Here is an 18160-nt window from a genome sequence, read left to right as displayed (position 1 = left end):
TCTGAAATGTGATGCCCACTCTGTGGGCTTGTCTCTGGGCACTGGCTCGCTCCTCAGGGCCCCTGTGTTCTAGTAAGTCCCGTGTGCCGGGACCTCTGCATCACCTTTGGGAGGCCGAGATGCAGACTCTGAGGGCTCAGAGGGAAACTGAAAGATGGGGTGAGTCAGGGCTCCCAGGTGCCTCCACTCACACGCCGGTGCCCACCCAAACGTGCGCTGGCAGGAAATAGCCTTGATCATTCGGGAAGGCCAAGGCCAGCTTCAAGCACAGGTGCATATCTGGGGGGTTTGGGGGGGGGGGCAGGCTGCTCTTGTGGCTTAGCAAGCCCCCTGGCTCCAGCTGCTCCAGCAGCATGCACCTCAGAAGGGTGAGGCTTTGCAGTGCTCTGTCCTGCTCCATCCCCCACACACAGTCCAAGCCTTCGTGGCCACAGCTGAGCAGGCATCCTTGTGCCTCTCCATCTGGGGAACCTGGCCTGGCATCCCAGTTCTGTAGACAGAACCTGTGGCAGTTACCCCCGCCCCCACCTTTGTGGCTCCCTGGGCAAAGTAATCCTCCTTTCCAGAGGCCTCTGTGTGTAATTCGTAATACAACTTAAATGTGAAAAATTAGCTTTGTGTGGGTGCAATGAATTTTATATGGCTCACATTTAAATCAATAAAGCCTGTAAAATGAATCAACGTATCCTTTTGAGGAAGGTGGAGCTCTTAAAGGGGCCGCTCACCTTTAATCGCATAGGCAAGCCCGCCTTGAGTGGAAGAATAGGTTGTCCACCAGAGGGCAAGCCAGGCAATGGGTTAACCTTTGGGGGTTCTGGGCGCCCTCGGGGCTGAGATGCCTCTGAATGTCTACCAGCTTCTTGGGAGGCTTGAGCAGGCAGACCTGTGTGAAAGTCACATTTTCCATGACGGGGTTCTTCTTTGAAGAAGGAAGATGAACACAGTTGCTCGGCTTTTACTTTCTTTTTCCCCCAGGTGGTAGTCTTTTAAACGGGTGAGGTTGCGGTCTTTGATGTCAACAGCAGGGAAAAGTGGGGAGCAAGGCCAGGGGAGGTGGCAAGCCTGCCCTTCCTAAGGCTATGTTCCCAAGCCAGGGAGAGCGGAGAAAGGCAGCGAGGGTCAGATTGTGTTTCTCACAAAGACATAGAGGGTGCTGTGTCCCTCCTCTGGCTCTGGTGCCTGGGTTCGCCCTGTCTCCCTATTTGCACCTCCACCAGCCCTGGCCTTCCCTCCAGCCTGTTATGTGCTCGGGGAACATTCCAGACCGACCAGAGGGCTGAGTATGCCACCCACCCATCTACTTGGCCTAGCATGTGTGTAGCTAGAAGCGAAACAGTGGGCACGCGATTGGCACCTTCCCTTTGGAAAGTGCTTTCTATTAACTTTTAAATACTGCGTGGAGACATATGCCAGTAGGGAAAGGAATTGAGGTCCCCTCGGCTTTCCACAGCCACCATCAACCAAAGACCTGGATAGCGATGGCGTGGTCAAAACAGCCCCCAAAGCCTAACAGAGTTCCAGCTGCTGCCAGGGCAGTCAGCCATGCGTTGAGCTGCTAACCACAAGGTCAGTGGCTCACCCCCCATCCCCTCCACAGGAGAAAGGTGATACGTGCCCAGCACTCACAGGCAGCCCTGCAGGGTCACTGTCAGTCGGAACTGGCTGGCTGGCAGTGAGTTTGGTTTTCGAGTTTCCATTGTGTTCAGTATTATCAGTAAGCTAGAGAAGATTTAAAGTGTGCGGGTGAATATGTGTCGGTGATATGCAAATACTAGGCCATTTTATATATAAGATTGAGCACCCCCAGGTTATGGAATCCTTGGGGCTTCTGGAACCAATCTGGAACAAATTCTGGAACCAATTACTGACTGTAATTCCAGCCCCTCTCACCCACTTCCCCAGAGAGAACCCCCATTCCAGCCATCTGGGTTTCCTTCCACACATATCTCTGAGAGCGCCCACATGGACCCATAGGAACAAGGTAGAATCACGGAAAAGTTCTTTCGGTTTTTGGGTTTGAGTTATAAAAGTATGACACATTCATTGTAGGAACTTTAGAAAATAAGGGAGGAGCATTTTAAAAATCACTTTGGGCCACTTTGGGGGTACTAACCACAAGGTTAGTTGTTCAAACCCACCAGTTGCTCCGTGGGAAAAGATGAGGTTTTCTGTGCCCATCAAGGTCCGGCTGCATAGGTTCCTGTAGAGTTAGCATCCACTAGAGGGCGGTGCGTGTGGGTTTGGTCTCATAACCCAGAATTAAGGGCATGAGTCTGTTTGCTGTTTGATAACCTTCCAAACGGTTCTCGTGTCAACAACTTTATTGTGTTGTCTTTTTCTCAACAACCCAAATGAACAAATGTAAAGAACACACGAGATCCAGTTGTCATCAAGTCAGCTCCAACTCCCAGCCGTGTGTGTGTGTTCCGAGACACCGTTAGCTGAGCTCTACCTTTCAGCTTTGCTGTTAGTGGCTGAGCACACAACTGTGGGCGCTTTTGCATTTACAGAAACTGTAGAACTTTTCCTGGTAAAAACAAGCTCGAATGGATAAAGGGGGGATAAACCGTAAGCAAATATCTGATCCATAACACCGAAAGCCCCACTCACTGCCCTGCAGTCGGCTCCGACTCGTGGCAACCCTTTGGGCCTCTCGAACTGGCCCTGTGGTCTTCGGAGAGAAAGCATCAGGAAGTCAGCAAGGGAAAGTCTCAGCTGCTCTGCTTAAGAGCATGTTTCTGAACGATCACATTCTGTCGTGAACTCCGCCGAGGCCACCTGTCCCTTTCTCTGGGAGGCTCTCTGTCCCTTGGCCAAGATGCCCTCCAGGAATGCTCCAGTGCAGGGCTGGATGAACCAGGAGCAGGCCTGGGAACCAATTCATTCCTGGCTCAACCCTGCTGTGAACCGGCCTCTCCCAGTGGAAAGGCCAGTTCTCAGCAGGGGCCTGACCCCGTAATGAACCCGCTGGAAGCCCTGGGACTGAAGGAGGGCTGTTTTCCTGATTTAAATGTAAGTAAAAGCCTCCCATCACTTACCAGTTCCCGTCTCTGAAAGATGTAATCAGCTCCCTCACCCTGGACCAATTTCATGCTCCACCAGCATTCTGGGGACGTCTGTAAGTGCCTTTTAATATTTCCATTGTGTGTGTTAATCTTTAATTAGAATTTGATGTATCCGAAATATTTTTTAAAGGCTCGGCTCAATTAATTTCCTTCTCAGCCCTATTATTTTCCGTCTGTCTTTACCTGAATCGTTAATGTCAAGAGTGCTGACATCCTGGGCTGAGTGGAGGGCTGTTGTCATTAGCTCCCAAGGACCCCACGCGTTCCTAATCCGTCAGCCTTGGGTCTGCATTACAGCCCCTTGTTTACGACCCTTTCCCTGGATCCTCCCTGTGCATCCCAGCTCCACTGCTTGGCCCCAGCGGGCTTGGTGATTGTCTGGAAATATCTCAGAGTACGATGAGGAAAAGGATTTCATGCTTTGTGCTGAGCTCACCCTGGGTGACAAGTTCTTTGCTTTGCATAGTAAACGCTGCCAGGGCCAGAACCCATGGGGGGCAGAAAACCCTCTGGGGGAGATTTGTCTCTGGAGAGGAAGCGCTAGTTCTCAGCAGGAAAATGCAAATCTGTTCCAGTAAAGGGAGCAACAGAAAAGTGATCAGCCTACACCCTGTCAAAGACAAAAGATGCGTGTGACCCTGGAAATGAGCCAGTCCTGATCACACTCCACAGTCATAGGTGTCCCTATCCTGGCACCATCAGCTCAGGAGGTGACCTGGCCCAGGCTGGCCTCAGCTGGGAAGTGGAGGCCAGGTGATGGCTGCGGCTCAGGTCTGCCAGCCTGGCTGCTTACTGAAATCACCGGGACAGCTGGGAAGCCTTGGTGCCCAGTGCTCTCTGGGCTGGGAGCGGCAGCGAGGCTGGGTGCAGCCAGGTTTGGGACATCTGGTCTAAGGCGGGTGGGAGTCTGCGGCACAGTGGCTTTCAGGATGGATTTTCTTCACGAAAAACCAAGTCCATCTGGGCGGAAGGCAGGAACCCGACCGAGCAGGCTTATGTGTGTGTTCCTGCTTGAGCTGGGGACGGGAAGCAGCCCGAGGGGACAGAGCAGCCCCTCAGCTCCTGTCCCAGATGCCACTAGGCAGCATTGCTACATCCTGGTGGGCGCTGTGTCTCTGCTGAGTCCCCTCCTTGAAGAATGGCGGGGCTCTGTCCCAGCCTTCAACACCTGCCATCACAGGGGACTGGCAGGCTCTCGGACATAGGCTCTTCCATTGGCCCTTCCACCCCCACTCGGAGTCAGGGTCTGACATCCTGAAGGCTGCATTTCCCTCCAGTGCCCCCAGCTAGAGAGATACTGATTCCTCCCAACTAAGCCCACGTGGCTGAGCTCCAGCCCTTCCGGTGGGCTGATGGTCCTCGTCTGAGGGATGGGTGTGTGGGCACGAGGGCTTCCTGTTGAGTCCCCTACTGAGAACAGGCCTGTCTACTCCCATAAATGGAATTCCACTCTACATTTTCACAAGAGCCCCAGGTGCTTGTAGTGGAGGCATGTCTGGGGCTCTTGCTAAAAAGGAAATTCAGATTCCGTGTATCTGGGGTGGACAGGCTAGTTCTCAGCGGGATCCACCGGGAATAAACCGGTTTGAAGCCCTCTGGGGACCAACTCTCCTGCCATCAGCACATCCTGTCCCATGTGGCAGCCAGCCAGACCCTCGGGTGGCGAGTGTGCCAGGCCCCACACCTGGGGAGAAGCAGGCACCGAGGAGGGGTCCCACAGTGTTGAGTGTGTGGGTCTGATAGCCGTGTCCCGCTCTCTGTCCACACGCCCACATCCTGTGCATGAGAAGGTGTGTGAACACATGCCCATCTGTGAGCCAGATTTGGCCCTATTGAGTGAGCCGAGCACCAGGGTCACATGGGCCGGAGTGCCTCGTCCTTCAGGTCAAGGAGCTCCCAAGCAACAGGTGATCCTGCCTCCCTCCGTGTGACCAGGGTTTTCTCACTCGGAGGTGCTGCCATGACCAGGTCACAGCTGTTCTACATTCCCACTTGGTGGTGGGATTTCTGTGGCCCCACACAGCAGCGGCTCACCCCTGGGGGCCGTGGAATAGAACTGAAAACACCAGGAAGCATTCCCGCCCTCGTCGGTGACTGTGGCCTCATTCCATTGGCTCACTAGTCCCATGTGGCCTGTTTGTCAGAGAAAAGGGACTTTTTAATTTAACTTTTATAGGTAATAATAACATTTTTGTGTAAAGGTGGGACACGTATTCACCTTTCTTCCAGATACATACCCATTTGATTTATTTTCATTCATTGACATTGAAATAGTCACATGTGGGGGCCCGTGGCTCCCAACCTGGACAGCATAGATGCACACGTGTCCACCAACAGGCAGTTCTGCTGGCCAGCATTGTCTAGCCACTGAGGGGGAAGCCATGAACTGGGGAGTGTTGGGGTCTTAGATTCTTCCAGACCCTTGCTGGGCCCCTCATTGGTGTGAGAGGGCATGCTCACCTCTGCTGCATCTCGGGTATCCTTTCAAGAAGGAGGGGGTCCACAACAGCAGCGAGACCCCCAGGCAAGTGAGTCCCTCAGGATTCCGGGTTCTGATCTATGAGGTGCAGGCAGCAGCCCCTCCTTGCCGCACTGACTTCAGGACTCAGTGAGTTGGTACTTGCGGAGTATCAGGGGCAATTACACCCTCAATCAACGAAACCGTTACTATTGGAACTTGGCCTCGGTCTGCACCAGCAGATGACACTTTGAAACCCATCTAAGCAGGTTGAGCACCGCCTCACCATAGCCCTGCTTATAGACTTACACCAGCTACTTGTCTTATTGGCGAAGGAGCTCTGGGGGCATAAGAAGGTAAAGTCTTGGGCTACTGATCACAAGGTCAGTGGTTCAGACCCACCGTGCTGCTCCCCAGGAGAAAGGTGAGGCCACAGCTTCAGAAGCCCTCTGAGGCAGCCCTGCTTGGTCCTGCAGGCTCTCTCTGGGCCACAAGGCCACACATCACCTATGTGTGTGGAGCGGGGGGGGGGGGGGGGGGTTGTTTTGGTTTTTTTTTTTATTGATGATCTGCCGGCACCAGTAGACTGTGAGCTGCTGAGGATGGAACTTCCTCCCCGCGCACCCCACACTCCCAGTACATGGGACAGTGCTTGGCACGTGCAGGCACACGGTCAATATTTGTTGGATTAGCAAACAAAGAAAGGAGTGGGGGATCCTGTTTAGCTTTTTCTCCTCCTCAGTGAACCTTTCTCATGTCTCAGTTCTGCTGGGTCATGGATTAAGTCTCAGCAAACACCTTTATTCTCCATGGCCACCTTTCCTTCTCCCCCTGGCTCCTGGGCAACTGTGTCCACCCTTGACATGTGTCTGAGAGACCATTCTCACTGACTGGCCCAGCTCCCAGCAGCCCATGCTGCCACTCCAAAGGGCAAAAGTTTTGCAGGAGCACCTAGATTCCTGTGCCTCTGGGCTGTGCCACCTGCCCTTCCTTCCCTCGGCTGACCAGGCACGCAGCAGCATCTGTGAGGACACCCACCCTATACCTTATACCCTAAGGTAGGAGCCTCCTGTCACCTGGGCCCCAATGGTCTGAGGGCTGCCTAACGGATGGGTGCCAGGCCCTGTACCCGATGGAGAAGGGTGCCCACTCAGTAGGGCCAGCGTTGGAGAGGTCATCCCATACAGTGTTCTTGAATGACCGCAGCTGGTTAATGACTGGAATGTCCTTTTCTCGTTTTGTTTTCATCCACATATTAGAGCATGTCATGGTCCGTTTTAGCAGGAAGGAAGGAGGAAGAAAGCCCTCAGTGAGAAGGTAGAAGAAGCTTTCAATGTCTGTCCCTTTTGAAACCTCATTGGGGGACTTAAAGGCGGTCGTCTGATTGGGCGTGTAGTATTACATACTGATAAGGTCACTTCATCGTAAGGGGATCCTTTTCCATCGTATAGTGTTGCAGGACCGAAAGCTAGCGCTGGTTGGTTTGCACACAGGAGATGAAAACCACAGCGCACGGAATTTCCTGTACGGAACACACAGCTTTTGTGTAAGTCCAAAGGTATGGCCCGTCTCCACCAGAGGCCGCCCATATTTTACTGTTAGTGTCTGAAGTGGACTGAATTCCCACAGGCTAATTAAAACCCAGACTGCTCTGCCAGGAAGCATTCGCACTAATTTCTGCCAAACGGCTGTAAATGTGTCCCCTGGTAGGAAATGTAGACTTTCTTTCCCATCAAAAAGGACATGTGGTTTCATCCCAGCCTCTTCCCCTGCAAGACCAGGAAACAGAGGCCCACCCAGAAAGGCCACTGCCTGGACCAAGGCCCCCCAGCCATTCCCCGCACCCAGTGCAACCATCTTCCCACCACAGGCTGCTTGCCCTCGGAGTTGAGGCACCTGTGCTTTCTGAGAGCAGCACAGTTCTGGCCCTTTAATCCACAGGCAGCCGGGAGGGAGAAAACTGCTCTTCATCCCTGCCTGCCACCCAGCCCTCCCAGTGCCCCACACTGGGAAATGCCGCTGCTGCGGCTACTGCCCCAGACACTTTGGCTCCAGTCCCCAGGGGCCAAGAGCCAGAGATACAACAGGTGGACTCGGGTCACGGGCAGCAGAATGGCTGCAGATAGAAGACCAGGTGTCCCCAAACCCACAGGGTAAAGACGCGTGGGAGGCCGGCGCTGGGCAGGCCGGAGGCACAGGTATAAGAAAGTGTCGAAGGAAGCACCTTTCTCCTACTTTGCTTGCTCAGTTTCTGGACCTGTTGAAAGATACACCTAAGTCCTCGGCCGCAGAAAACCCTCCCTGACCACCCTGGGCCCAGCCTTCAGCAGCTCCCAACTTCCGTGGTAGCCTTTGCCACCTCACCCTTCAGTTGTTCCCTTGGCGCCCGTGGTCCCTTCACCAAACACCAGCCAGCAGGGACAAAAGGACCAGTGAGTGCTAGTGCGAAATCATTTTCTTCCACCAACCAGCCTGTCTCACGAGGAGGGTCCATGTGGGCTGTTAGCCAGAGGGAACTTCCTGGTGCCAGACAGGCCTGTAATGCCAATCTCAGTCCCATTTGACCAGAAGAGTTCCCCAAAGAGTGCCCAGGATCAGTGGGTGCCGAGGTCCCCACAGTTGTTTGGAGGATACCCACCCGCAGTACCTTAAGGAAGAAGCCCAAGGGAAAGAAAAGGTTTGCCCTGCTCTTCATGACTCTTCCATCCGGAGGGAGGAAAGAAACGTGTGCCCACAGGCACTCGTTGAAAACTTCAGGCACGGGCGGGGCCCACTCTGAGAGCACCCCTAGGGGAAGAAAAAGGAAACTGAGGCTGGGAGATCACTCAGGGAGGGGTGCAGCCGCCACCCTCATTCCTGTAGCCGGGATGGGCCTGGATTCAGGCTGAGGTCCGCCTGACCACAACATGATTGGGGTGGGGTGGGGCCCCCCCTCCCTGCACACCGGCCAGGATGTCCTTGTTCATCAGCTGTGAGGCTACTGAGTGGAAGAAGAAGGCGTTGTACCAAAGTCGGTTTGCTGGTAATCTATCTCGCCTGCATGGTGAAGAGCTTAGAGCTATTTAAATCTTTTCTTGGAAATCTCAAGTATTCCATTCAGCTGCCATAAAGTTAGGTAACTATTTACGCATGTTGAGCAGGGCCCTTTCACAGAGGAAATTATGCAATGTGCAGAGAGCTGGTAGAGATAAGGCATTATGAAGATCTGACCGCCGTGCCTCTGGGTGGCAGGCAGGCTATGTGTCACTTGATAAGGGGACATGCCACACTTTACTTGGAATTGCTGCTCATTCAGATTCAGTTTCTGGTAATTGCGTTTTCAACAAGCTGCCCCTCTGTGAACTTGTTTGCTTGGTGCTAAGAAAGGGAACAGAAATCAGGTTCTTGCAAGTGGCCCACCCATGGGGACTTGAGGCATCCCAGGAAGCTGCCGCCCTGTGCACTCCCGGGATACGGGGAATGAAAAGGGCACAGTCCCCACTTCTTCCAAGAAGAGAGGCTTCAGCAATTTCCAAGGGGTCAAGGTGAAGAAACGAGACTGGTTCTCTTGGCTGCTGTGTGGAAACTGGTTATGCTATTTCATTAGCTCAAGCATGTGCGTTTCAAGCTAAGAGAAAGGAAGTAGCCAGGTGCCCTGGAAAGCCCCACCTGGGGAGGATGATGGATCTCAGCCCAGCCCAGCCCAGCCCAGCCCAGCCCTGCTGCGTTCAGCCTTTGGGCCCCTGGGGAAAGAGGGCCGTCCCTGGAGGAGGACAGCATGCTTGGTACAGGAGAGGACCAGCGAAGAAGAGGAAGGCCCTTCAGAAGCTGGGTTGACACAGGGCCTGCAGTAGTGGTTCCGGCACCAATAGTGAGGACAGTGCGGACCGGGGAGTCCCAGCCGACTAGATGGCACCGGGCAACAGCAACCTTCAGATGGGGCCTGGCAGGAGCCACGGCCTCTACATGAGAGTTGATCTGAGGTCCTTGGTGGTCCTCGGGACTCATTGTGTAGCATAGAGCCACCACAAGCCCCTCCTCTCCAGCACTTCCCAGGCAGAGGTCTGCTGTGCACAGCCCAGACCCGATGCATTCCCTAGCAAGGGGTCAGACAGTGGCCCCCCAACTGTGGTTCAGAGAGGTCATACACCCAGCAGTCATCGTAGGAGAGCTGCCGCTTACTTGCTGGAGGAGCTCCACAACAGCCCCACGGTGGTTTCCCCAGAATGCACTTTGAAAACGTTAAGCCTGCAGCTAACTTGACAGGTTTGTGCCGCGCACACCCCTCTGCCCGTCACCTTGATTCTGCCCTTAGCGTCTGACTTGCCTTTATCCTACGTGCTCCTCCGCCTGTCCGTTTCTGGATGCCTTTCAAAGGAAATTGCAGACACCGGGCACCCATCCTCCTCAGTCTGCTAGCCTGCATCATTTTGCGGGCCTGAGTTCGAATGCTATTGTATTGCGCCTACCTTTACAGACTGAATGGGCCCGAACCTAAAAACAGTTGTGGCGATAGCTCAGGACTATGTGGTGCTGCCTTCTGTCATGCATGGGATTAGCACGTTCCCGACAGGAGCCCTGGTGGCAGAGTGGGTGACACGTCGTTGGGCTGCTAGTCGCAAGGTCACCAGTTTGAAACCACTAGCTGCTCTGCGGGACAAAGAGGAGATCTTCTGCCCCCAGGAAGAGTAAGCCTGAGGCCCACAGAGACAGCTGTACAGTGTCCTACAGGGTCACTCCGAACGCCGTGAGGTGGTTTTTTGTTTTTTTACGCATGACCAGGGCTGCAGTCCCAGCGGGGACGCCAGGCTAGAGTGTTAGGGGGTACCAGAGTCCTCTCCTTCTGGCACTTGGCTTCAGGAGGAGCCTGGGGGTGACGGTGACCTGGACCCCCAGCACCCCCACTGGGAGCGGTGAGAGGGTCTGATGCCTTGGAGCTGAGCACTCGGTTGGATTTTACCCAGATGGCTGGATTTCAGCAGACGTTGTTGCCTGTCTGCCTCTGTCTAAGCCACTCTCCTCTGCATATCCAAGGGCCCCCTGTTGCCCGTCTTTCCACTGGGGCCTGGCCCTCATGCCCAGCAGCAGAAATGCACCCAACCCCACTCCCCATCCAGGAAATTTCAGGCCTTGCAGCTGCCTCCAACCCTTTCTCTACCGCTGCGGCCCCCCCCCCTTCCCCCCCCCCCCCCCCCCCCCGTGCTGGGAAGGAATGCTACAGGGATCTTCAAAGAAGGCAGAGTAATTGATTGCTCCTTGCATCAAATAACCCATCCACTGTAGCTGGCTTGATGAGAAATGGTTACTTAATTTTCTTCAAAGGATTGATTTGACTGTCAGGGGAAGGCGGCCTAATTGAGTGTTGCTCATTGACACCCTGAGTGAGAACCAGCAGAGTTTGCTCTGGGTTGGCAAACTCCACACACACGTGGAGGCTCCCCTGGCACTGCCCCAAGCTCAGAGATGGTCTGGGCTCACCCCCTCCTCAGGCCAGCCATCAGCTCACTTTTTGAAGCTCTCGGGCAGTTCCCAAGCCAACCTGTGCCCTTTCTGAAGCCCCAGAGCTGCTGTCATTCTCACTGGGGTGGCGGACAGAGTGGTGACATTTGGAAGATGGATGGCACTTTCCCACCCAGCCTGCCTGCCCTCTCGCTTTCTGGGAGCTGCCTGGAGCCAGTGATTCATTGCCTGCCTCCCAGCTGGCGTTACTGGTCAGTTAGGGACCTCCCCTTAGTTGGTGTTTGTCATCAGGGAGCCCTGCCATGCCGGCCTTCTCGCTTACCACGAGGACCCTTCTCCAGTCCCACAGGCTCTAAAGTCTGTGTGCACTTGCCTGCAGGCCCCACAGGGGCAGGGACAAGCCCACCCATCACAGCACCCAAACTGAGCCCCAGGTGACTCCCAGCCAGCAAGCTGGGAAGAGAGGCAGCACTGCGGGCGAAGCACCTGGCACAGGCACATCGAGTGCCCAGGGAAGGGTGGACCCAGGCCCAAGGGGCTGTGGAAACAATCCCTCTGAGTGTTTGGGGAATCTGCCTGTCTCTGCCATTTCCAAAGGACTGGATCCCACCTGTCCCCACTAATACCATCCCTTCTTATATGTTCTTGGCTAGGGGGACTGTGCTTGGACTCCCTGTGTGTGTCTCTCCTGGAACCAGTAAACACGTCACGGGACCTCATGAGCGTGGCGGGCACGGGGGCCAGTGTTGGTCCTAGTAACATAACAGTCCTCTGGATGAAACTGCACAGGGGGTTGCCCTGTCCAAACACATGGCCCCAACCATCTTCAGAGAGTCAAAGCCAACAGGGCCTCCAAATCCTCTGGGAGGCGGGGGGCAGGCCAGCATCACCCTCCAGGACCACCAGCCTGCCAGTAGAGCTCCCTGCGAAGCTCCAGGACGTATACACTCTGGCCTCGCGGGGTGGGGGTGGGGCATAGGTGTGCCCTGTTGCCCTGCCCATCTGACTGCTGATTAGCAGCATGTGCCCAAGAGTCCTTGCATGTGGGCCCGCTGCAAATTCAAACTCCATCTGGGCTCTGGGAAGGGCCCCAAAGCCGGGGTGGGGGTGGAGTGGGTGTTGGATTTCAAAGTGCTGGAATTGATTAGCCTGGAGAGCCCACTATAAGACTAAAGACTGTGCTTCTAAATGTATTTGGAGTCACCAATGCCAAGAATGAAATTACAGTATTGGCATCCATATTTTACTATGAAGGCATCATTTAAATATAGAGAAAGTCAATCATGCCCGTTTATGGCTTCGTAATGAGCTACAGCCCGTCAGAGCAGCCTGCACTGGAAAGATGGCAGGACAGCCGGTCAAGAAGTCCTTTACCTAGACTGGGAGCCTCTGGACATGGGCTTTCTTCCATCGCAGTTAGCAAGTCCACCCTGAGCACCTGAACCCCAGCGCCCTACCCTCCTGGGGGCATCTCAGTCCAGATGTGAGGGAGGGGCAGACACCCCCCAGGAAAACGGTGCTGGGCAGGGCTGGCAGTGGGGGGATTCTGGAGGGAAGTGGGAGAGAGGTACTGGGTTGGTTGGGCAACTGAAGATAGGAGTTAGAGAAGGGGCCACTAATGCTGACCCACGGGCATTCTGAGAACTGCTGGAAGCCGTGATTCATTTTCTCCTTGGAAGGGCTTGCTTAGTCAAGAGACTGCATTCAGAAAGGATGACTCTCCCTTAGGCAGAAGGGTTCCAATTCAAGAGAATCGGTCTCCCGAGCTCACAGTTCTTTCAAACGACCCACCATCCACCTTGGTGAGCCACTGCTCCCATGGTCCTGCAAGGAGCTGAGACCAGAGCCAGCAGATGACTTGCCCAAGGTCAGTTATTGCTGGCGTTGAACCCAGGTTCCCACAGCTGTTTGACCCACCCAGCAAAGGGAGGCAGAACAGACCCAGACTTGCAAAGTGTGGGTGTACTGGACCAACCACCAGCATGGGAAAATGCCAGGCCCATCACCTGCTAGAAACAATCTCCCTCTCCGAAGTAGGGGTAACGAGCATGTTGCATAGCAACCCAATCTCTCGTGCAGCGGAGACTGACAGGCTGCGCGGCTCAAAGATGGCAGTCAGTGCATTCCCTGCACCATGTGTCACTCCACAGCCAGGCAGTAATCCACTTTCCCTCTCCAGGCTTCTCAAAGGGTTCACTGGACCTCTTCTGAACCCCCCATTCGAGGGCTCCGACTTGTCACTTTCCCTGTTTGGGTTTGTCTCACGTCTGTTCGGGTTTCCCTGAGTGCAGGCCATAACTGAACTGGTTTGGACCACGTCAAAGCCCAGTTCTTCAGACCTTCCGAGCCTCCCAAATGGTCAGCCTGGCCTGGTCCTGCGAGGGGCAGTGTGCAGTGCCTTGGCAGTGCAGAAAAACCCTGGGCTTATCAGTATGCCTGGAGAGACTATTAAGTTACAATGCATAGCTGTTGTAGTGATATCTTGCTGCCTCCGAGACCACCTCCATGCCAAGTGGCTTCTCACAATGAAACTTAAGCACGTTGCTCAAAGATTGGTCGTTTGGCTCCATTGGAGTAGCTCATCTCTGTCAGGTGACATCAGCTGAGGTGGCTCCCCTGGAAACTCAAGGATCCAATGGGCAGGCAAGTGTGAACCTGGAGTTTTCTCTATGTGGCGCTGCCACGGGCTGCTCGGGCTGCCGCACAGCATGGTGGCTGGGTGGGCCTTTCCTCGGGACTCCAGAACATCACTTCCATGGTGCTCTGGATCATGGCAGCCACCGAGGCTCACCCAGGCTCACGGGAAAAGAAAGGAGACCCAACCGCTTGACGGGGAGAAGAGTTGCCATTTCCCAAGGGGCTTGCAAAAAGAGTACGTAAAGTGGAGCTGCTGTGGCCATCTTTGGAAAAGTCAGCCCATAGGAACATCCACTGTACTTCTCCTTCTTTCTAGTACACCAAGGAGAATGTCTCAGAGCTTAGAGAACGGAACTTGGAACTTCTCTGATGCATAGATCCCCCTCTGTAACAAAAGCAGCCGGCCTCGGGCGATAACTCAATGGCCATTTTCTTTCATCTCAACCCCCAGCTAGCATCCGTTTTGTGAATAATTCTGGTGTTTCCTTTGCAATCACTGGGAAAGGACGTCAAGCTCAGTAACCCAGAGAGGCCGTAAGAAAGAGCCAGCCCCTCAAGGAAACGGGTTGACACAGCAGCTGCAGCCACGCGTTCCGACCCAGCAATGGTGAGGGTGGGGCGGCGCGGCATTCTCTTATGCACCGTGACCAGAGGACCTTCCCAGGTGACCCCACTGGGTGCACTCACTCAGAGCGAGTTTGCTCAAGGTTCGCTTGCCTAACAGGGAAAATGCATACTAAGAAAGCTCTGCAAAAGAAAAAAACAGAAAGAAAGCTCCGCTCCACCCAGCACAGTTCTTGGCTGTTTTGGTTTTTTTTGGTGGGGGGTACCCCCTCGTAAGTACAATTATAAAAATAGCCCTCCTGGCAGTGGCCAAGGTGCCACTTGCCCTCCAGGGTCGTCGGCACCTGCTGTGCTCAGCTGTTTGCACTGTTGCCAGCCCCATGGGTGGAAGGTGGTCTCGCTTTCTGAACGGGAGCACACCTTTGTGTGTGTATGTGTGTGTGTGTGTGTGTGTGTGTGCGTGCGCGCGCGCATGCACGCCCCCACACATACTGTGACTGACTCCTCACATAGGCTATTTGGTCAATATTGAGCAAGATACTTTGCAAGTTTTACCCATAGTCTGTTTGATTATATGAAATCATTTGCATTCTGCCAATATTTATTGGTATGTATTGATTCTTATCTTTTTCTGAAGAAATCTTTCACTTGACACGTGGCGTTTTTCTCCTTCTGATTGTGTGTGTGTGTGTGTGTGTGTGATGTTGCTAGCACAGGGGAGGTCCCCACAGGCACTGGGATTTGGGTAGCTGAGCAGCCTGGTGTCACCATTACCTGCACTGGCCTCTCCTGTCTGGGAAGTCACCTCTCAGTGCCTCAGAGCCGCCTGCCACACGTAGTAGTCACCAGGCCTGGCTCCATCAGCTCAGAGAGAGCCCAGCTTAGGACTTCCAGCTCTGGCCTGGCTGTCCCGTCCCCCCGCCAGCATTTCCCCACCTTCCCATGAAGGCACCCTGCTCCTGGCCTGGCTGTGCACGGAGGCCCCCGGCTGAAGGATAGGAAGCAGGGTAGCAGACAGCCATGCCCCGCCAGGTGCTCCCTGGGGAGACCTCAGCCAGTGTGTGGAGCAGCCGGCGTGGGTAACAGTTCCCCCGTGTGCTGCTGACTGGCCCACGCATGAGGCACACAGAGCAGCATTTCCTGGACCACCCAGGATGTCTTTCCCTCTGCCCGGTGGCAGGTGTCTCCTGCCTCCTGAACTGCCCCAGCTTCTGGAGAGTCGAGCAGGCCGGCCGGTCCCGTCTCACTGGGCGGGCAGCTGGCTTTGAGTCTTCCTATGGAATGGCTCACTGTGCTCCCACATTTGTGAACACTGTTCCGCTTTGGGGGTTTTCCTTCCTTTTTCTGTCTTCTTTGTGGTGGAGGTGTGACATGTCTTTTCTTCCCCCTGGAGCCCCCAAGGTCATGGTGCTTTCTAAAGGAGTCTAGCGACTCTAGACAAACACCAGTGTCACAGTGAGATGGATGGTGGATGGTCCCGAGGCTGGGTCTGTCCGCCCAGCTCAAACCTGGCCTGTGGGGACAGAAGAAAGCTCTGGAGCCAGCGAGGCGAGAGGGAGGAAAGAGAAAGTCGCTTTGGTTTTTGAAAAGCAAAAGATTCTCGAATCCAGGATAGATAAACCCTTCAGGGTCAACAATAAGAATAGCGATACCGGGAGGATAAGGGGAAGGTGCGGCGAGAAATGGGAATCGATTACAAGGATCAACATATAACCCCCTCCCAAGGGGACGAACAACAGGAAAGTGGGTAAAGGGTGACAGGATGATGTAAGATATGAAAATAATCATCTATAACTTATAAGGGTTTATGGGGGAGGGGAAGGGAAGGGGGGAAATGAGTTGATGCCAAGGGCTCAAATAGAAAGAAAATGCATTGAAAAAGATGATGGCAACAAATGTACAAATGTGCTTGACATAATGGATGAATGTATGGATTGTGATAAGAGGTGTATGAGCCCCCAATAAAAGTATTTAATAATAAAAAAGCAAAATATTCTGAGGAAGATGCTTAAGAGTTAGGAAAACAACCCCCGCCTGCTGTTTACCAGCCCCTGCATGTTGCAAACAGTTCAGTTACTCACCCCCCAACCTCAGCGTTTAATCGAAAGGTTGGCAGTTCGAGCCCCCTCTGAGACACCTCAGAAGGAAGCATGGTGATCTGCGTCCAAGAAAGCAGATGGAAAATGCTATTGTGCACAGCCCTGCTCTGGCCCGTACCTGGTTGCCGGTTCAACTCCCAGTGACCCCTTGAGCTGGGAGGACCTCTGCGCGGGTGTCTTGGGCGCTCGTCAGTCAAGCCTTTCTCTCCCCCTCCCCCGTGCCCCCGGAGCTGGGGATGGGTGTGAATCGCTGCTGTCTCTGTCAGCAGCCTTGCCTTCACCCACCGTGCCTCCGGAGCTCCTTTCCCTGGAGCAGTACTTGTGTTTATTTCTCCTTTTCTAAACATAGGAGATCACACTTGAGGTTTCCATCCTCTTACTCATTTGAAATGTTCAGGTGTTTTCCGTTGCCATTGCAATGAGTTTTTAAAGAGGGTGTTAAACCTGCGTGTGTGTGCTTTAGAAGCACGTCATGGATGCATTCTCCTTTTCAGTCATTGCAAGCCAGAGTGAAAACAAAAGCTCTCCTCCCATTAATATGTCCACTCCCCGACGCCCTCCACCCTCGTTCTCACTTCCCTCCCCATAGGTAACCACTGTCGGGGGTGGCTTACACACACAGCTTTTAAATAAGCATATCATTTCCCCACCTGATGGAAAACAATCAAACGGTTCCCTTAGTGGGGTATTTAGGTTGGTTCCTGGCTCCGGTATTTCTCTTCAAACACACGTGGCAAAGGATCCCATTGGGAGGGACCTAACGCCGACCACAGACTGGACTGTCCATGGCCTTCTGGTCTTTTCACAGTCAAGCAGGGGCACTGAGTGAGAATCCCGGTGGAGAGCATTCGAGTGAGAGATGGGACCCACCGGGTGCTTTGCCTCTCTGCTGTCCGACTCCCTGGAGATTTGGGGCGTCGCACCCACTTGACAGGCCGGAGAGCTGAGGTCCCGCCAGACCGAGTGCCTTGCCCAGTACCACACGGTCACTCAGGGCAGAGTGAGGCTTCAAGCCGCCAAACACCAAGCAAACTGGGGCTTGATGATTCTCGGACTGAGCTCAGGAGCTCGTTTTCCTGTCTTCCCACAGTGTAGCTAGGACAGCACCATCCCAGCTGGGCATGCCATCTGTGTACCAGGAAGTCTTGCAGGGCATACTGTCGATGTTCTAGCTGCAGCTGGAGCTCCTGAGACGCAGAGAACCTCCCCCTCGTGCTTTATCTTCCCTCTCAGTTAATCCTCCGAGCGTGTTGAGGGCGGCGGGCATCATTCCTATTTCCCACATTAGGGAAAGAAGAGCGGGACCGGAGACTGAGGTCTGAGCGACTCCCAGCTGGGCCCTGCTGCCTGCCAGGAGCGCTAGCAGGCAGCCCAAGCCTCATTCTGCCCTCCGTCTCCCTCCTTCCAGATAACAGCGACTTGATCGCGTGCACAGTCATCACCAAAGATGGCAGCATGGTCCAGCGTTTCTTGGCAGTGGATATTTACCAGATGAGCTTGGTGGAGCCCGACGTATCCAGGCTTGGCTGGGGAGTGGTCAAGTTTGCAGGCCTTCTGCAGGTAAGGTAGCCACAACTCTGGCAACGCGTCTTAGCGGGGGTGGGGTGGGGGTGGGTGGTGGTGGTGCTGTGTGTGTGTGTGTGTGTGTGTGTGTGTGTGTGTGCGCGCGCGCGTGCGCGCATGCACGCACCACCCATTTGGGAATTGATTTTAATCCCCTATCCTCTCCCAAGCTTCTAGATCTTTTCCTCTGCCAAATGCCTATGTAAACGTAGACACATGCAGCCTGGGTAGGTGCTGCCCGTCAGTTCTGGCTCAAGGTGAGCCCATGCGACAGAGAACAGCCTTGCCCCTTGGGGTGTTCTTGACCACAGTTGGGTCTTTCTCCGCTTTCTAGA

At 54.3% G+C, this 18160-nt stretch overlaps 1 protein-coding gene across 7 annotated transcripts in view; it reads left to right on the top strand.

Annotated features, from left to right (window-relative positions):
• CLEC16A (C-type lectin domain containing 16A) overlaps positions 1-18160 on the top strand; it is a 193634-nt gene that overhangs the window by 135072 nt on the left and 40402 nt on the right. For all 7 annotated transcript variants that reach the window (XM_075564291.1, XM_075564287.1, XM_075564290.1 and 4 more), the window contains one exon: positions 17671-17822. In XM_075564291.1, coding sequence (XP_075420406.1) covers positions 17671-17822 — 152 coding nt within the window. The remainder of the gene's footprint in view (positions 1-17670; positions 17823-18160) is intronic.

This window comes from Tenrec ecaudatus, chromosome 12 (assembly GCF_050624435.1).
Source record: "Tenrec ecaudatus isolate mTenEca1 chromosome 12, mTenEca1.hap1, whole genome shotgun sequence".
NCBI lineage: Eukaryota > Metazoa > Chordata > Mammalia > Afrosoricida > Tenrecidae > Tenrec > Tenrec ecaudatus.
The sequence above is the reverse complement of the archived record's forward strand: the minus strand, read 5'-3'. Positions and strand labels throughout refer to the sequence as shown.